At 42.3% G+C, this 17,401-nt stretch overlaps 2 protein-coding genes across 5 annotated transcripts in view; both read right to left on the bottom strand.

Annotated features, from left to right (window-relative positions):
- Positions 1-1,144, bottom strand: part of LOC116845484 (calcium uptake protein 3, mitochondrial) — a 32,402-nt gene extending 31,258 nt beyond the window's left edge. For all 3 annotated transcript variants that reach the window (XM_032818228.1, XM_032818229.1, XM_032818231.1), the window contains exon 1: positions 929-1,144. In XM_032818228.1, the coding sequence (XP_032674119.1) occupies positions 929-1,138 (210 nt within the window). In that variant the 5' untranslated portion in view covers positions 1,139-1,144. The remainder of the gene's footprint in view (positions 1-928) is intronic.
- An 8,322-nt stretch (positions 1,145-9,466) lies between these two features.
- LOC116845482 overlaps positions 9,467-17,401 on the bottom strand; it is a 129,281-nt gene continuing 121,346 nt past the window's right edge. For both annotated transcript variants that reach the window (XM_032818221.1, XM_032818222.1), the window contains one exon: positions 9,467-16,957. In XM_032818221.1, coding sequence (XP_032674112.1) covers positions 15,407-16,957 — 1,551 coding nt within the window. In that variant the 3' untranslated portion in view covers positions 9,467-15,406. The remainder of the gene's footprint in view (positions 16,958-17,401) is intronic.

Here is a 17,401-nt window from a genome sequence, read left to right as displayed (position 1 = left end):
ATAAAACTTTAAGCGCCTATGAGTGGTATACTGCAGTATTCTTGCATTTACTGCCGTAACGCACATGTGCGAAAATATAGCTCATCTAATACGGATCACTATCCACAGCAGAAACATTCAACTTCTTTCAACCGAATCTTTTCGGTTGCGGTAACCTTGATATCGTTTCTTGTTGCTATATACTATTCAGTCCGATACCCTCTGTGAGAACAACAGAATAATCATCTACGATAACCATTTTTTTGGAAAATTTTAGTTCTTTCAATCGAAAGCAATCGTTGATGTGAATAATTCTTCAGTTATTATTGGAACAGACTTTTCTGTTGTTGCAACTGAACCTCGTGTAACAGAAAGTTTCTAGCTGTCACTACAGAATATTTTTTTGCGTGTACGTATAGATTTGAATAAAAAAAAGAGAGAAAAATGAACGAATCTTTATATAAAATATAAATTAAAAAAATAAGAGTATACATATTTGTGTACATATCAAATTATGTCAACTTGAAGTAAAATTTTGCTCTTTTGTGAGTTTTTTTATTTCACAAAAATATAAATAAAATCGTAGAATTTATATCATACATAGTATATAATATAATAGGAAAGAAATGGATACCATTTTCACTTATAAAATACTGAGATCAATACTATATTACTGAGAGCTATCAGTACTATTATACTGAGAGCAATACGTCTTACCTTTCGCTAAAAAGGAGAAATATATGGGTACAAGGGAGAAAAAGAGAGCCCATTACAGCGCGCAGCGGCTCCGAAAGGTCAATGAATGGAGTCCTATTGCAGTCTCGTGCAACTTCACTACACATGGCCCATTCACATCGTGCTACGCACGGCGCGTAACCCATGTGACGTTCCATTCAAGTTGGCGCCGCAGCGGCAAGACGCGTTGCGTTTTGGGTTAGCCTGTACATACCTTGCGAGGTTTCAAGGCGTGCACCACCTTTGGTCGTAAGCACTGCTGCGCCAAGAGGAACGTGACGGAAGCGGCAGCCAACAGTCCAACGCCCTTCTGGAACTTCCTCAGCCCGCTGTCGACACGCCACGAGGCGTACGCGCGCGTGACATCGCGAAAGTGGCGTGCAAACGGCGACACGCGTCGCAGCGGGCGAACTACCGTCGCCATTTTCGACACGCGTAGCTAACGCATGCGTCGTGCTCGCTCTGCCGTGTCCGCCGCAAACGTCAGTATCTTCCGTCGGTGCAGTGCCGTAGTGCAGAACTTTCCTTCCCGGGAGCAAAAACGAGAAGTCTTGTAAGGCGATTCTTTTGCAAAATTTATGGGTAAACATTTAGTTCGAGCTTTGAAATCTTCGATTTTAAACGAATTTCGAAATTCTTTAGACTCGAAATACTGTATTTTATTTTATTTTATATTATGTCCTCGCAGGAAATCTTCATATCTGCAACAACTTTGACTTAGATTCACGTAGATTTATCTATTTTTTCTCTTAATTGTTTTTCTTCTATTGTAGATCAATGTGAGTTGATCAAGTGAACTGCTCAAGGAATCTCTTGACCTCATTCATTTTTAATTCTCGGGGAAATGATCAGAATAGCAAATAATTCAGAATAGTTTTTAATTTGATTAATAACACCAGCGATAAAGAATTTTCGCACAGAGAATTCTATCATTATTGAGGGAACGAGATAGTTTTCGACTGAAAATAGCATGTTGATAGTTTATTCAAAATTATTATTTTTAAAAAGGAGGAACTGTTTAGGTAAAAATCAGAAAATAAAAATAAGGCAACATAAGAATTTAAAGTAAGAAAGTTATAGGATTTAACTTTCCTCTTATAGAAAAGTTACGGATTTCAAGACTTAAGTTTAAAGTTTTTATGTATGTATCCTCCAATTTCTGACATGCGAACACCTGCGTTCTATGATTGCATTTGACATCGTTTTTATGTTTTATTCTATTATGACTTCGTTTTGTTACCATTGAAGAAGGTTTTGCATAAAGATTGAAACACGTATGGTAACATTTGATCATTTTATAATTAATAAATAAATTTTTCTCCCACATCGCATGGAGAACTCACCAATATTATTATTAGTTTTTTATCACACTAAAAAATTTGTGTTTAAACTCTTATATTACCCTATTTTTATTTTCTGATAGTCCATTCAATTTAATCAAAGTTTGTATCAAAAGTAAAGCCGATCGCCGCATAGTTTTCAATGATTTATAGAGACAATACCTGCAGTTAATTTTGGTAATACTGCCATACTGCATCTATCACTTTTTCTTTGGACAGATGTCACACTTGGCACCGAGTCACATGTTTGACGTATTTAGCAGGACGTGTTTTTGACAGTCGCAGACAGCGACATGTGCGTTTGTCTGCGCACAAGAAATATAACAGATTATCTTCGAGAAAATATTTGAGATATTAAGAGAAAAAAACTCTTTCACGTTGCAGCGTTTAATGTGAACATGTAAAAATTACGTATTGATCAAAACGCAGTCAATCGGTTAAGTATTCACGTTCAATATAAAAGAAGAGAAAAATATTAAAAATTTACTTATCCTCGACAGTTTGAGTACTTTCCATCCTTATTACTGATAAAAATTTGACAAGTGTACGTCATTGTTATCAATATTTTGTATTGTCACATGATCCTAGAGAAACTTCTCGTGTGTGCTCGGTCTTTTATAGGATTTTTACACGACTGCTATTACACTAAGAAAAAAAATTTTTTTAATTAACAAATATTTAAGCAATACTTGGTTTAAATGAAGAGAATTTTTATTTAAGTAAATATGTTAATGTGATACATATTAATATAATAAATATTTGTTAATTTTTAAATATTTTTTTTTTAGAGATACGAACGTGTTTAATATCATTATGAATTTTTTGCATTAGCGTGACACTCACATAATCTGACAGAATCTCCCTGTCTCCGCTCCATTTATGGAGTTCTCACACTACGAGCGTTATTATCGCGAAAAGATAGGAATGTGCGGTAATTAGCACAAGAACAAAAATTAACGATGTTTGAACAAGCAATGAAGAATGTGTGCCGAATACTGAAATTCTACGTAGTTCGCTCATTGTAGCGCGTGTTTCCTCATTAACTTTTTTTTTTGAGCGAGCAACTGCTTGAATTGAAAGACATTAAAGGGTTGATGGCGGTGTAATAGGCGAATTAATGCGTGTTTATGGGTCGAGTCTCGTGTAAGACGGCAAAACGAGAATTCCGCGAAGTTCTAAATTGCATCGCATACAATGTATCTTCTGAGCGCATAAAGTATCTCACTCACAATCGTTACATTTTATTCATCTAGTCGCTCACGAAAATTAGTATTACAAACTGATATCAACAACTTGGTATCATTTTGTGATACCAATTACTCCCGATTTCGGAGATTTAAGAAGTACAAAAGGAATTTCAGTTCAGTTCTTTAAATTCATTCATTCATTTCTTCCTTTTATAGACTCCGCTTTATAGACTTTGGCATCTCCGTTTTAAAGTAATGCCATCGATATTCGAAACGCGAAGAATGATCGGTGGTGTGACTGTCCCTTTACGTCAGAACTCGATCTGTCCTTCACGAGACGACTCTTCGGGGTATGCCATAATCACGCATTAATTATGACCACGCTGGATGGCACGTAACCACGTAAAATAAGTCGAGGCTACGCGACTGGCCGTGCAACAACCTCGCTACGTCATTGCGAAAGGATCGAGGACCCGATGATTTACCCCTATCCTATCCGCCTCTTTCCCTCGTGTTTTGATCTATTTTCCGTGTTTTTAATCAAACGGTTCCTCTCTGTGTTCGCGACGGATAATCCGGTGTTTGTAGCGTACGCGCAAGGCGAAATTATCTTCTGCCAATAACTCCATATTATGATCCGGCTCAATCATCCGCGCCGTTTAAACGGCCGTGTTATGCATTCCAGCTTGCGTCTCTAGTTGCCTCGCGAGCAGCCGGCCAAAGTTAGTTAAAGAAGTTATAAACCGAACTTGATGTGAGTTGATCACGAGAGCTCACTTGATGTGTAACTTGGCGCGTGAGGATTATTTTAGGTGATTTCAACTACTTGTTTGCGAAGAAAGGACAATATTTGTATTCTACAATTTGTGGTATATCCAAACGGATGTGGACTGTTCGGGGATGTGATTCTGCGCGTTTGCAGAAGACGATTTTGTAAACTCGTACATCTTGCTTCCGTAATAATGTTTGAGAGACTCGTTTGTTCTCAATTGCTCGAGATTTACGCGCGCGATGAGTTTACTCAAGCCAGCTTCGAATAAACGATACAATTGTTTGCCTCTCATGAAATCGAACATGCGAAACGGAGATGCGCCACGCTTTTACGCGTCGGATTCACTCGGGGACGAAACGGTGAGAACATATCGGCGAGATAATTTGGATGGCAAAGGATTAACCGAAGCGATTAACAAATCGCCGTCGCGACGTTCGCGTGTTCCTTTCACCGTTGTATAGATAGGAATAGAACTGAAGAGGGTCGCGCAGACGAAGGACGTTACATAACGAGACGGAAGCTTCTTCACCCACGTCCCGACATCGCGTGACGCAACGCGAAAAGAGTTCGTTCGAGTGGCGCGAGTGCTAAAATTACGCAGGCTAATACACACACCGGTGTGACGCTTTTAATGCGTATCGACGTGTCGTATAACCACATTGAACCCCTGTTTGGATTCCTCGTACCTCCCTCCTAGAATAGTAGTCCGCGATTTTTTCAGACGCAAAACATTTTGAGAAAAGTTTCGCGTACCTCCTGCATCAATAAGTTAAACAGAGCTTTCATCGTAATGATATTTATCATTCTTTATTAGTTGAGATGATCGAAAAAAAATTTGCAACAAGTTTTATGTACATAACAACGCAATTCACACGAGACTTGTAGAAACAACATAATTTTATTTTTATCCCTTGAAGGGATATTCTGTACGAAATAAAACGATTGTGAAAGTCTCATACGTATAATATTACTTGAAATACGATCTTAAGGAAAAAGACTTCTCCCATAATGAGAATTTAGTATAGAGGGTTAAAAGAAACGGGGATATAGAAAGAAATTATTTGCCAATTATTTGTAATAATCCGTGTAATCATCACTTAAAGAGAGGGAGAGAGAAAGAGAAAATAGTTTCTGGTATCTGAGCGCAGCGCGAACTCACGGATTAAGAAAATATACTTGGAAACTCTGCGACGAGAGCTCGTTCGTTCGCTTGCTCGCAATCAGCCAGATAAAAATCCATTTGACTTCATGCCGCAGCTGCCGTCGTCGTCGAGCGCGTATAACCGGCAACGAGCGCTGCACTGAGGCTGCAACTACCTCGTCTACGTGCAAGACAAGTGCATCGTAGCGCGCAACGGGTTTACCGGGAGCGCGAGGCAGGCGTTAGATTTCTTGCCGCCCTGAGCGAAATGTCGCACCTTCGGGTGAAGACTGCCACAAGCCGAAAGGAGCAAAATATCCCGGCACGGCCGGCCTAATTCCTAAACGTCTGCGTTGTTTCTTCGCTTCAATTATTCAACGTTTCTGTAATTGACGGAACGTGCAATTTCTCTCATGGTCGTGTTTTCTATTGAATTATTATTCGTCGAATAGCTGGATAACTATTAAATTTATTAATAATTATCAACGCGTGTTACCTTAAAATAGAAAATGACCGAATTAGGAAAATTACAAATCAAGATATTGACGATCAAGGGGTAATGAAAAGATATCCGGGCCGAATTTTCGCTGAGATTAAATTGACGTCGAATTCACCGCTAAGTCAATCACCTGTGACATTTCTTGGACACCCTGTATATACCAGGTAAAGAATTAAGTGTATCGTGAGAATCGCCCCAAGATGTCGAGGAATTACGGATTCTGGTGCAACGTTCTCCGTATCTACAGGAATTATCAATGCGCTCTGGTATCTTCGCTAATTTGAATAATCAAACCTCATGACAGCTAATCGACTTATGCGGAGAATGTGGTGGAATGATGGCGGCAATGGTGCCGATAACAGCGCGGGGCGGTATCATCGATATTCACCTAATAAAGTTTGATAGAGCAAAGCGGCCTGTAATGCCATCGTACCACCTGTCTTTACTTGCTCGATAAGGATATAAGTGCAGCCCGGGGTTGAAAATGTGCGGGATGCTCATCGTCGGTGGGTCGATCGTGATGGATATCTGCGATAATGGGTGAATGGCGCTGATTTTACGTGTGAAACGTCGCAAAATGTATGTTCAAGCGCAACGAAAGACCGCAAAGATTGATGTGCATATTCTATCAACACGTTCAGTTAGTAATCTGTGGTTGTAGCTAGAATTGTAGTTAGAATCATTATTGAAGATCGCCCAGACATACAGAGGCTTCCAAGTAGCGATTACTTTGCTTTATTTTCCTTGTTCTCACATTGATATTATGTTGGTATTTGTAATACATTGTGTGTTTAGAAGTAATCGGCTGTAGAGATCAGTGTTTCTCCAGAATAGATATTATTCTATCACGCAAATCATAAGTCAGAATCTTAATCTCAAGTGCATCGAGGCGATACAAATAAGCAGGTGAACGTTTCGATACTCGATATCTACTCGATATATTTCATATCTCGATATTTACTGTGTAATAAATTAAAATTCAATTTGACTCGCTCTTTCAAAATTGCACCCTGAATTGCCGCCAGTTGCATTGTTCTGTGCTGGACTGCCGTGATAGTCGATCAAGGGTTTGCGCGTACCAAAGTCTGATGTCGAAAAACCAAGGATCCCGATTGTGGGTTCAATTATGATTAGGGACGGCGCACGTTTTGCGGCGTTTGTCATGTTTCGCCTGTGGGTCGCGGCGAGTTGGGACGGAGGACGTTTACTGAAGAACGTTAATTATAAATTGAAATACGCGCGTCGCGCAGGCCATAGGTCGGGATTATGTTAATAGCGGAGATTATGATTACGGTCATGATCCGTAAGTGGCTAATATAAGTGCCATGAAAGATCGACAATATACGGAGCAACGGAGGCATACCCGCACGACGCATTAGATATGCAAGTACTCTTATAAAGTCTTATAAAACGGCCGATATACTACTTGTTGCGACACAGGTACACATTTCCTAGCTCGTACGGAATGTTGGTGACTTATGAACGCGCAGGTATTTGTGCGCATTATAAAACCGAGATTTTATACTTTCGAGTTATGACACACGGTACAATTATATTCGGGACTTCGAGCGGACATACTTTGGGTATTCTTTGTTTTTTCTTTTTTTATCAAGTAACTGTGACATGCGGAACAATGTCTAGTACTAATTATGATTGCTACGTCGAAATCGAATTTTTAAGAACTTTTAACTTCTCAAATGTTGGGATTTTAGAAATTTTGCGCTGTTAAATGCTTTAGTTGAATATCTGTAAACTTGGAATATTTTGCTTCGTCGAAATATAGATTCAGATTTTGAATAATCTAAGGTGGAAGAGTGTGCGTGCGCGATTTTAACGATACGATCGGTGTCCCGCGATATGCTCTTTACTTGGAAAACATGATTATTAAAAGACAATTATTTAAGGGGCACTGAGATTACGTAAATATAGGGTAAGAGCGCGGACAATGCACCGCAATCTGCGCAATTGTTCCCGTGCGGCAGGGCGACTTTTATGCCTTATCGTAACATCGATCATTAATTATGGTACTGGCAACAATGGGAGGAGACGCAGACAACAAAGGGGGGTGTGAGTGCTGATCTATATTCTCTGTTTCTGCGTGGCTTGCAAGCCGCAACGCGTGTGCAGCCTTAATAGTTTCCGGCGTTCGACGCGACCGCGCGCATGCATTTTACGCTTGTTTACGTTCCGGAGATGCCGATGAGCCGCTTATTTTGCATCAAGCAGGGCGCTGCAATGAGCGACTTGTCGTAGCAACGAGAATATATTTGTATGTGCGCGCTATTCAGCAAAGACGTGTTAAACGGCGTACATAATTCATGACTATACGCGCTGTGAGTCGCTCGCATCAACGACAAACAGTTTGATGAACTGGATATAACGAAAGTCAATCTTTTAATCGACAGAGCTACGCGAATTCAACGTCGATGAAAGGTAAGGGGCTGCATCCAGTTTTCGGACGGTAATTACACTTGTTCCCTGCATGAGGATTTATCGCGAACGCGATATGAGAAGTTAGCTTATTCCGTTAAATATGTGCACATAGTATATATATACATATGCGACAACTACACTAATCCTCCAGTAATCCTGCTGAAAAATGAAGAAGTAGAATTCTTAACGTCTGTACTCGCTGTACAGCGAGTACAACTTGCAAAGCAATACTCGGTAGGGAATATCTATTAATAGAAAGTAATGACGTGCGACGGAAACATACACGGAAAAAAAGAGTTAACTGCTGCGGCGAGAATATGTGTGGTAGCTAAATTTTGTTGTGACATGGATACCTAAAAGTATAGCTGTCAGTAAACATGTATTTAATTACGAAACTGAAATAGTAACAGTTGTAAACAGTTTTAGCTAATTTTTAGCTACAGGAACAAATATGTTTTCAACAAAGCATGATTATCTGCGGCAGTGAAAATCTTTTTCCGCGTAATTTGTTTGAAACGATAAATAATCTTCTTCTGGTTACCTGTTCTTGGGAGAAGTAATGAACGTCATTCTTTCTCAAAGACTATTTTATTTTCATTGTTTTAATTGCAAATTAAATTTGCAAGAGGGGTTGCTTATTATGAAATAATTCAAATTGGCCGATACGGCTCGAATTTGTCTCTGTAATGACATTACACATACTCAGCCGCGATGTATAAGTTTTATTTGATACATCATCTTTTAGGATTGAGCCGTACCTGGAATTAGTGTGCAAACAAGTTAAGCATACAGCGATTTATGTCACGCGCGCGATCTCTCCTCGATTCGTGCGATTTTTCCGCAAAGGATTTTACGGCTGTATTTAAGTGCACGGTCGTGTTCGATAAGTTTATAACGAGCATCTTACATTATGCGCACTTACCTGTCACTTGCTTCGCGCGCGCCTGCCTGCCTGCGTTAAATATTTCATTTTGCCAATCCTGACCTCGCAGCGGTTAAATTCGTCCGCGTTAATCCGCTGCTCGAGACGCGTTGGTTAAAGAGAAAAAGTTTCGTGATCTCTTCCTTTCTCCTTCCCGCTAACAATGCCATATTTTACAACGCGGGAAATTTACATCGCGAACATTATACGGCTTGCTTGCGATATAATTTCATTGCCGATATAAGAGATTGCTTTCGAGTTTTCTCCAACTTACCAATATTATTTCGCAAAGCACTGATATAGTGTGCTCTGAGCAGTAAAAAGAATAATTTTATGCAGCATCTGTTTTTTGCGCAAATTATCTTCTCCCTTTGATGATGAGTTATTTTTAACAAAATTTTAATGCAGATACACATACGATGAAGTGTACGTCGAGAGTGAGAATAATACAACACAGCTTTATATTCAATAATATTTCTTTTATTACTTCTAAAAATTATATGGCGACGATATGGTGGGGTTCAGCGTCCAAGAAGCGAGAGAGAGGAGACGAGCGGGCGAGACGCGCGTTCGGGAATATCGCTCGGCTTCACGGGATATTTGCTTTGTCGACTCTGTACTGATTAATTTCCCATATCTCTCACTCCAGTATCTGCTCTCCCGCTCCTCGTCCTCTTTCGCGAAGGCGACGATAGAGAAGTGTGTACCTCCTTGGGAATGGGACAGAAGAGGAAAGGGTTTCTGAATCATATCACAAGGTAGCGTCGAAATTGGCGGTGTTTTGGTTGAGAGAGGACAAGTCGTCGTCACGCGGCCAATGTACTTTAGGTATCTCGTCTCCGAAGTCATACCGCCGTACATCGAGCATACGCGGGTGAAATTTCGATCGATCAGTCGATCAGCGCGGCCCCTCGCTTGTCTCATCGGAGTTTTAACAATTAAATATTCGTCTGTAATCTTAGTTTCTCAGTCTATGAAAAAATTAAATACATCTTAAACATGGCAGTGCTAGACTGGTTACGCTTCGACCTTCGAATCCAGAATTGTGCCGACGATGCGATCGTGCTTGCGTATCATTTTGCTGTATACATGTGTTTATAAAAAGGAGACTTATCGCGTCAATTACCCGATAATCCAACGTTTGAGGGACGTTAATGAGTGAGGTGTATGTATCGTTGCCTCAGCACAGGGGAAAAGCCCGCAGTTGTGATCAGCGACGTGGACAGAGATCAAACGGTGTACTCGTGACACAACACCGTAAAAAGGTATAATATCTCTCCCATCATTGCATCTCTAGAACTAATCTGAAAGTGTAATTAGCATCAGAGATTACGTGTTCGCCATGCCTAGAGCGTGCCTCTCTCTACGTCGCTAATTATTTCAGCAATTAATCGCTTCGATAAGCATCGCACTCGCGCATCCACGTACACCTTCCCGAATTTCACAAACATTGTTGCCTCGTTTATCGTTAGACTCATGCAGCCTGAGTGCGCTGTCTCGTAATGAGTTGTCTTTCACTCTTAACCCCGTCGAGCCGCTCGTCTTATCTCATTCGCCAGAGCACGCATACTTTACTTTATTGAGACAATTCGGAATCCGTTGAAAATATCAGCGCACGCGTATTGAAACACTCACACTAACATACATACGCACACATGCATACGTACACACGACATCGTGCAGAGAAGATTGTTTTGTTTTTTGTCGTGGAAGTCTCGTAAAGTGTAATGTAACGAGTGCAGAAAGCTTATTATTGCACCGCAGAAGGTGTGTTATGCACGCGGAAGTATCTATTTCCGCAGAATTTAAATTCAAATAGCTGACAAAGCAGAGATCCCTATAGTTGACCATTGTTGTACAGAGCGCAACAGTCAGGCGGTCGCGAATCGTTCCGACGACAATAGTTCTCATGATACGTTCCATGATTTAGTGGCTTGTGGAAATTTCAATGAAAAGTCGAGTAAGTATATTTTGAAAATGCTCGTCAACTCAAGCTCGTCAGCTTTCATCGCGTAATTTATGCCGAGATCTCTCTTTCGCAATGATACGTCTGCCAAATGAGCTACAATTAATTGAGAGATTGTTGTTTTGAAAGTGGTTTGCAGCAGCCTCGTCGTAACATCGCGTATGTATTTGGTATGTTGAATTTAAGCGGGGAACGCGCGGTTGTCGCACGTCGCGAAGCGGTCCAATTTCAGTTCCGGCGGAAGCAGCAGCTCACTTTGCCAGCAACTATTATCAAATGTACGACATAACGAGCATTACCGCGCACGGGAAACAACTTGCTTTGCGAAACGACCGTGGAACATTTCGATATCACCGCGATAAAATTGCATTTATCCGTGTGCAGACAAGCGTCGCGTTTAAATTCCATGAAATATATCCACACGATGATCTTTCATCGTACGAAAGTGAATTTCAATTTAGTGAAAAGTTTTTTCAGCGCATATCTCGGTTCCCCGACGTTCGTTTTGCAACATTCGCGTGTTATACAAAATTAGCGTTTCTCATTTTCGCAAAATTTCGCCACATCTATGATGTTCTCGCGAGCACAGGACGAGAACGAGAGCGACGTTATCGAGATATTTTCGACGGATTCGTGTACCTATAAGGACAGACACAACATATACGTAGAACACATGGTCGATGCGCATGATTGATGAGTAATGATCGTAGATTTATGTACACGGAGAGTCAACTGTTTACAATATATAAATAAGTCTTTAATAAATACGCTACTACGTGAATAAGTCGCTTCTACAAAAGAGAGAGAGAAAGACAGAGAGAGAGAGAACGAAAGAAAAAGAAAAAAAAACGCAGCGAGGTCGAGACATTCTCCCATAGACACACTCCGTACAAATTCGATGAGACTCTTAACTCGAGAAACGAATAGACGCGATGTCTTTTCGTCGGGTATGAACGAATCTTTCGAGCGGCATTTGGTGATCGAACAGTTTCCACGGATGTTCAGGCCGTAACGAGGATCGCGTATAAAAATCCAATATCAATCGATGTTACATTTTAAAAACATTCTCCTTGGCTGTATGTAACTACCCGCATAGAAATATTTCCTAAGATACAGCATAAATTCTGACTAGAATGCCCAAATATGTCCCAAAACTGGTTATCCTATTACGATTGTTATCCTATACCAATTGTCTCAAACATGGGTTCTCTGTTTAAAATTAAAAAAGAAATACTATGTAAACTTGCGCTTTTTATCTAGATCGATAAGTCTGTGTACTTTTTATGGTACCAAGCAGGGAATCCCTTTTTTACATCAATTATTTTCTCAACAAAGTAAAATATGAAAAAAATTATAAAATATATGAAAAAATAAAATATTCTTAAAATACTTTGGGCATTCTATTGAACAAAGGAATTATTTGTAGAATCAACATATTCTATTCAATTTTAACATAAAATAAAGAAATATTGGGAATACTTTGACTTGCCCCATTAAAAATCGCAGCTTTGAAACATACTTCTAACTGGAATCCATAATTACTTTGAGAAATTGAGCTGAACCCCAGTTAGGCTCTAAGAAATTTTCTACGCAAGTAATTTCGCGAAATTGAACTGTAGCTAGTAGAGAGTATCAAAAGCAATGAGCGTGTTTCGCGCGGAGATCAAACTGCATGGTGCTATGGTGCCATGGAAGTTTCTGGCAGGCACGTTAGAAACTGCTCGTAACGTAATCAGACGATTTTGCCCAGGCTGATCGAAATTCCCCAGATTAAATTTGCGACGTCGCGAGGTATGCGCGCGTAAAGAACCGTGAAGAGACTTGGAGCACGACTATAAGTGGAAATTGCAATTAGGACCTCTGCAATTTTCACGTCGGCACCGTCGAGCGTCGCGAAACGAGTCTCTCGAAGGGTATCGTTGTATCGCGAGGAACAACGATCGAGCGGATAGAACTCGAGCGGCCAGCGTGTGCAATTTGTCGACCCGATTAATCGACGTACACGCTAAAACGGAGCAGCGTGCCACTTTGCTCCGTTATAAATACTGAGATTACATCGAACGAATTTATTCTACGCGTCCCAAATTATATGTACGTCGTCCCTTGGAATTGCGTTTCATTGCGCTTGATTGCGAAATTGCGAGAGACAGACTCACAATTTGACTAATCACTCGCGGGAAGGGCTTCCCTCAGTGTTGGCGGCACATCGACGTGGTCACTCGCGAGCCAGATCGCGCCCCGAAATGTTCTTTATTTTTTGTATCCTACAATTCGTATACAATTATGCTAGTTAAAAAAATTACGTCGTTACGCGGCAATAAGCGTAATCGGAAACGTTCGTCGCTCGATTTTCGATGGAACGCGGGAGAAGCGTAATTTCGTCGCGAGACTGCCAATAATTGACGCTGGACAGCTCATCCCCATTCAATTAGACCGATTTCTATTATCGCCCCGAGAAGAATCGGCCTTCGTGTCGAGCCGACTTCATCGCCCATACGCCGTTTCCTTTTTTCACGTCGCTTATTGTCTTGTCTCCTGCACTCTCCTCGCTCGCTAAAATACTATCGTATAATTACTTTAGGCTTAAACGCTAATCGTACTAGTTAGGACGAAATTCGCCAGTAATATACAAGGAGTTTCTTGCGTCGATAGACGACGAGGTGAGACAGCGATTCGTGTCGAGTCGATAAAGAGAAAAACGGAGTAGTAATTCCGTACAACACCCACAATATAGCTGTTCTGATGAAATGGAGTTTAAAATATATCTTAATTCAAAGGTTCAATTTTATAATATCTAATTTGCATATCAATATCCGCGCCCCGTCTCTAAATCGTTTACTCTTACTTCTATATCTCTGGCGTTAAAAACGCGAATCTTCTTTCTTCCGGATTTCATTTGTTTAGCGCGATGACCGCGTTCAGGAACGTTAGATGAGAATCAGACAGCCACACTTGTCACAAAATATGTGACGGGAAATACGTACCTAGATTGTCATCCCGGAAGTACTCTGCAGTTATTAAAACTACTGAAGGTGTATCACTGACGTTAAAAACGCTATAAAAAAATCAGCAAGAGAGTTACAGTAATTTTACTCTTTGTAAATGCACATGTCTGAATCACTTTCATAGTAAATGCAAGCTAATCATGCAATGAAACGTTCTTAAAGCGATGTACTTGAAGCGTGTGCACAGCGTATTTCTGAACTCCGCGGACACCAATTTCGTCTATAAAAGCTCATCGAAGGAAAATTTCCCGTGAGGAAATATCGATCCGCCCGAGAGATTCAGCACGGTCCGAAGTTGTTCGGAATTCAGAAAGCGCGCATTCACATGCACAACGTCGACTTATCACCTTCTAATAGCGCGTTAAATAGTATTTGCTGTAAGATCCAATGCGTATGTGAAGATTACGGCTCTACGCAACCACCTAGGAGGATATGCAATTAGATCATTCGCCACGCTTCCGTACGCAGTCCGCGGCTTGTTTTGCGTCGGGAGAGAAGCAGCGGAGATTAAAGTCACATTTCGTGCTCGTTACCTGGCTACGCTGTTTGATACTCTCGTCCCTCTGCTACCATAATTACCACTTTTCGGATAACGAGCGTAAGAAACAGCCTCGCCGGCGCGTTCATCCCGTGGCTGAACAAGCGTGACTCTGAGGACTCCTCGCTTTTGCCAATATTCATCGATCCTCGACACGAATCGCGGTCTCTTCCTCGCCGTGAACGTTGAGGACCGACATCGGATCGATTTCGGCGAAAGCAATTTGTTACCGTTACGAATCGTCACTTCGACATCGCCGAGGTGTCTTCCGCACCTCGTGAAATTTATTAGCGACGAACCAACCCCAAGACTTCTGAAGCTCATTAACATAAACATATTATTGTCAAATTAAAAACAATTTCTTTTCGTTAATTTTTATAAACTTAATATCTTCAAAAAATAGTCGTACCGTCTTCGCGCGTATATTTCAAAATAATTGCAATTTCATGCGTAGAATAAATAAAAAAATATATTCGCTTAATATCGCAGGAGGCTTTGGAGCAAAAGTTACATAAAATCCTTTCGAAATTATGTATTTTCGAAATTTCGAATATCTTGAGCTTCTTTTGAGCGTCGTTCTCGTTAGATTAACAGAGACAAAAAATCTTTTCGACGATACGACAGATCGAATTTCGAAGATGAAAAAACAAAATGTACAGGGAACAAAAATATAACTGTGTGTAACTAAATACGAACGTCACCGAAATACGAACACGTCGGTCCTTCGCGCTGTGAGTATCAAAGTTCCGGCGCACGACCGTAGAAGTCGTGCGCTCGTTGGTACACGAATGTGGGAGTAAGTCGTAACGTAGAATGCTCGCATATATACACGTAAGTTTACAATGACGTTCTCGCACACAAATCACCCTCCAGCCATCCGTGGGGTGTCTCACATCGCCAGTCTGTCGAAGGGAAAGCTCGTGGTGGCCCGTAAGACCACGTCGTCCGCGCCGGAGCCACTGTCTTCGCCGTCCTTTTTGAGCAGCCTGAACGTCGTCAGGTCCGTCACGATCTCGCTCGAGGCTGTCGACGTGGTGGACTCTGTCGTCCCTGTCGTGACTTCGCTCGCGGCGAACGAGGAGGATGCCTCCTCGTCGACGAGCGAGAAATCCGACAGCGATCCCGAGATGTCCTCCGCGGACTTTTGCCAAGGCAAAGACGAGGTAGGAGCTGGCGAGGATGAGGGAAGAGGAGGTTTCGTCGTGGTTTCAGGAACTTTGGTGGTTGACGGTGGACTCCGATGCGCCGCTTCGCTACTCGGGGTCGTCGCCGACGGCGTCGACCTCGCTTGACCGATTGAACCCGCGGTACCCGAGAACGACTTTCCTACCCTACGCGAACCCACCGATGGTCTCGCGATGCCGTTTCTCGGAGACTGCGGCGGGGACGAAGACGACGATGACGACGATGGTGGCTTCTTACGACCAGACTTGGAAGAGGCCACCCTTTTGACGGAGGGAGCGGTCGATGCACCAGGAGGAGACGGTGAAGAGGACGACGATGCTGTCGAGGCCCGCACCTTGCTGGCCGGCGGCGCCGTTAGCGACGAAGAGGCCTGGGACGACGTCGTGCCAAGCGCGTACTGCTTCTGGGACGACGTCGGCGAGGCCGCGCTCCCTCTCGTCTGCGTCGTCGCCGGACGTTTCCTCTTCTTCTTCTTCCCGTCCGTCAAATCAGGCTTTTTACTTTGACTGTCGCCGCCGACGTTTGGCTTTTTCGCGTTTGACGTTGGTGCTTTGTTCTTACCGTTGCGCGTGAAGTTCCTGTCGACGACGACGACGGCCGCCGTCGGGTCGCAGTCTATCCGCGACTTCCGCTTCTTCGCCGGCACCGAGAGGGCCTGTCGCCTGCAGGCCTCCTCGCTGGCCGCCCCCTCGCAGGACCTCTTGGATTCCGGCGTGGTGCATCCGACGACGTGGCTGGTGGTTTCCGGAGACGCGTCGGCGTCCGTCGCTTCCGACCTGGCACCTACACCGGAGTCCTCGGGCAGTTGGCATTGGGGACCGGGCTGTTCACCCTGTCTGCACCGTCGTTTCCGTTTCTTCCGCTTCTTCCGCTTGCGGCACCTGAACTTATCCCTGCCGTCTTTCTCCTGCATCGGCAGGGGCGGACAGTTCGGCTGCTGCTGCGCCACGTCGCCGTGCTGGCCACGAGGCGTGCGGTCGTGATGCCGATGGCGCACATTGTGCTTGGAACCCAGTATCTGCCTCTGCAAGGCTTCCACGCGGTCGAGCGGTGCTGCCCGTGTCAGCACCCTGGCGTAGGCCGATAGCCTGCCCAGATTGGCCTCACCTTTGGTTTGTACCCTCCTCGGCTGGCCGTAACGGTTCAGGCCGAGGTACATCGTCTTCTTCTTCGTGGACCAGCGCACTGAGCTGTACGTGTTGTAGTTGTGCTGCTCCAGGTTCTCGTTGAACACGCACTCGTCTGTGTGTTCGCGCTGAAACAGAGCGGAACAGTTTCTTTTTAAAAAATGAGCGTCTGTCGTTAGGTTTTTGTTAGGATGGGCGCTATCCATATAAGGTAAAATTAAGTACACTGAGAGAAAAAACATCTAAGAAATCAAGAATATTTACTCGATGTGAGTATATATATTAATGATATATTTATATTAATATAAAATATTCTTTAAGTAAAAAAATATATATCTGTTTAAAATTTTAGGAAGATCTTTGCATAAAAGTAATTGTTTATTTTGTTTAAATAAAAGAACTTAAAATAAATATGTTAATAATATCCTCCAAAAAATAAATATTTACTATCTTTTAGGTATTCTTTTTTCTCTGTGTACAGATGGAAGATTAGGCTGTAGACATAGTTTACATTTTAACTGAAATATTGAGAAGGCCGGTGAAAACTGATCGCAGTTTACAGTTAATATTTC

Source organism: Odontomachus brunneus, unplaced genomic scaffold (genome assembly GCF_010583005.1).
Source record: "Odontomachus brunneus isolate Ranch 3 - 2012 unplaced genomic scaffold, Obru_v1 Obru_scaffold_052, whole genome shotgun sequence".
Taxonomy (NCBI): Eukaryota; Metazoa; Arthropoda; class Insecta; order Hymenoptera; family Formicidae; genus Odontomachus; species Odontomachus brunneus.
The sequence above is the reverse complement of the archived record's forward strand: the minus strand, read 5'-3'. Positions and strand labels throughout refer to the sequence as shown.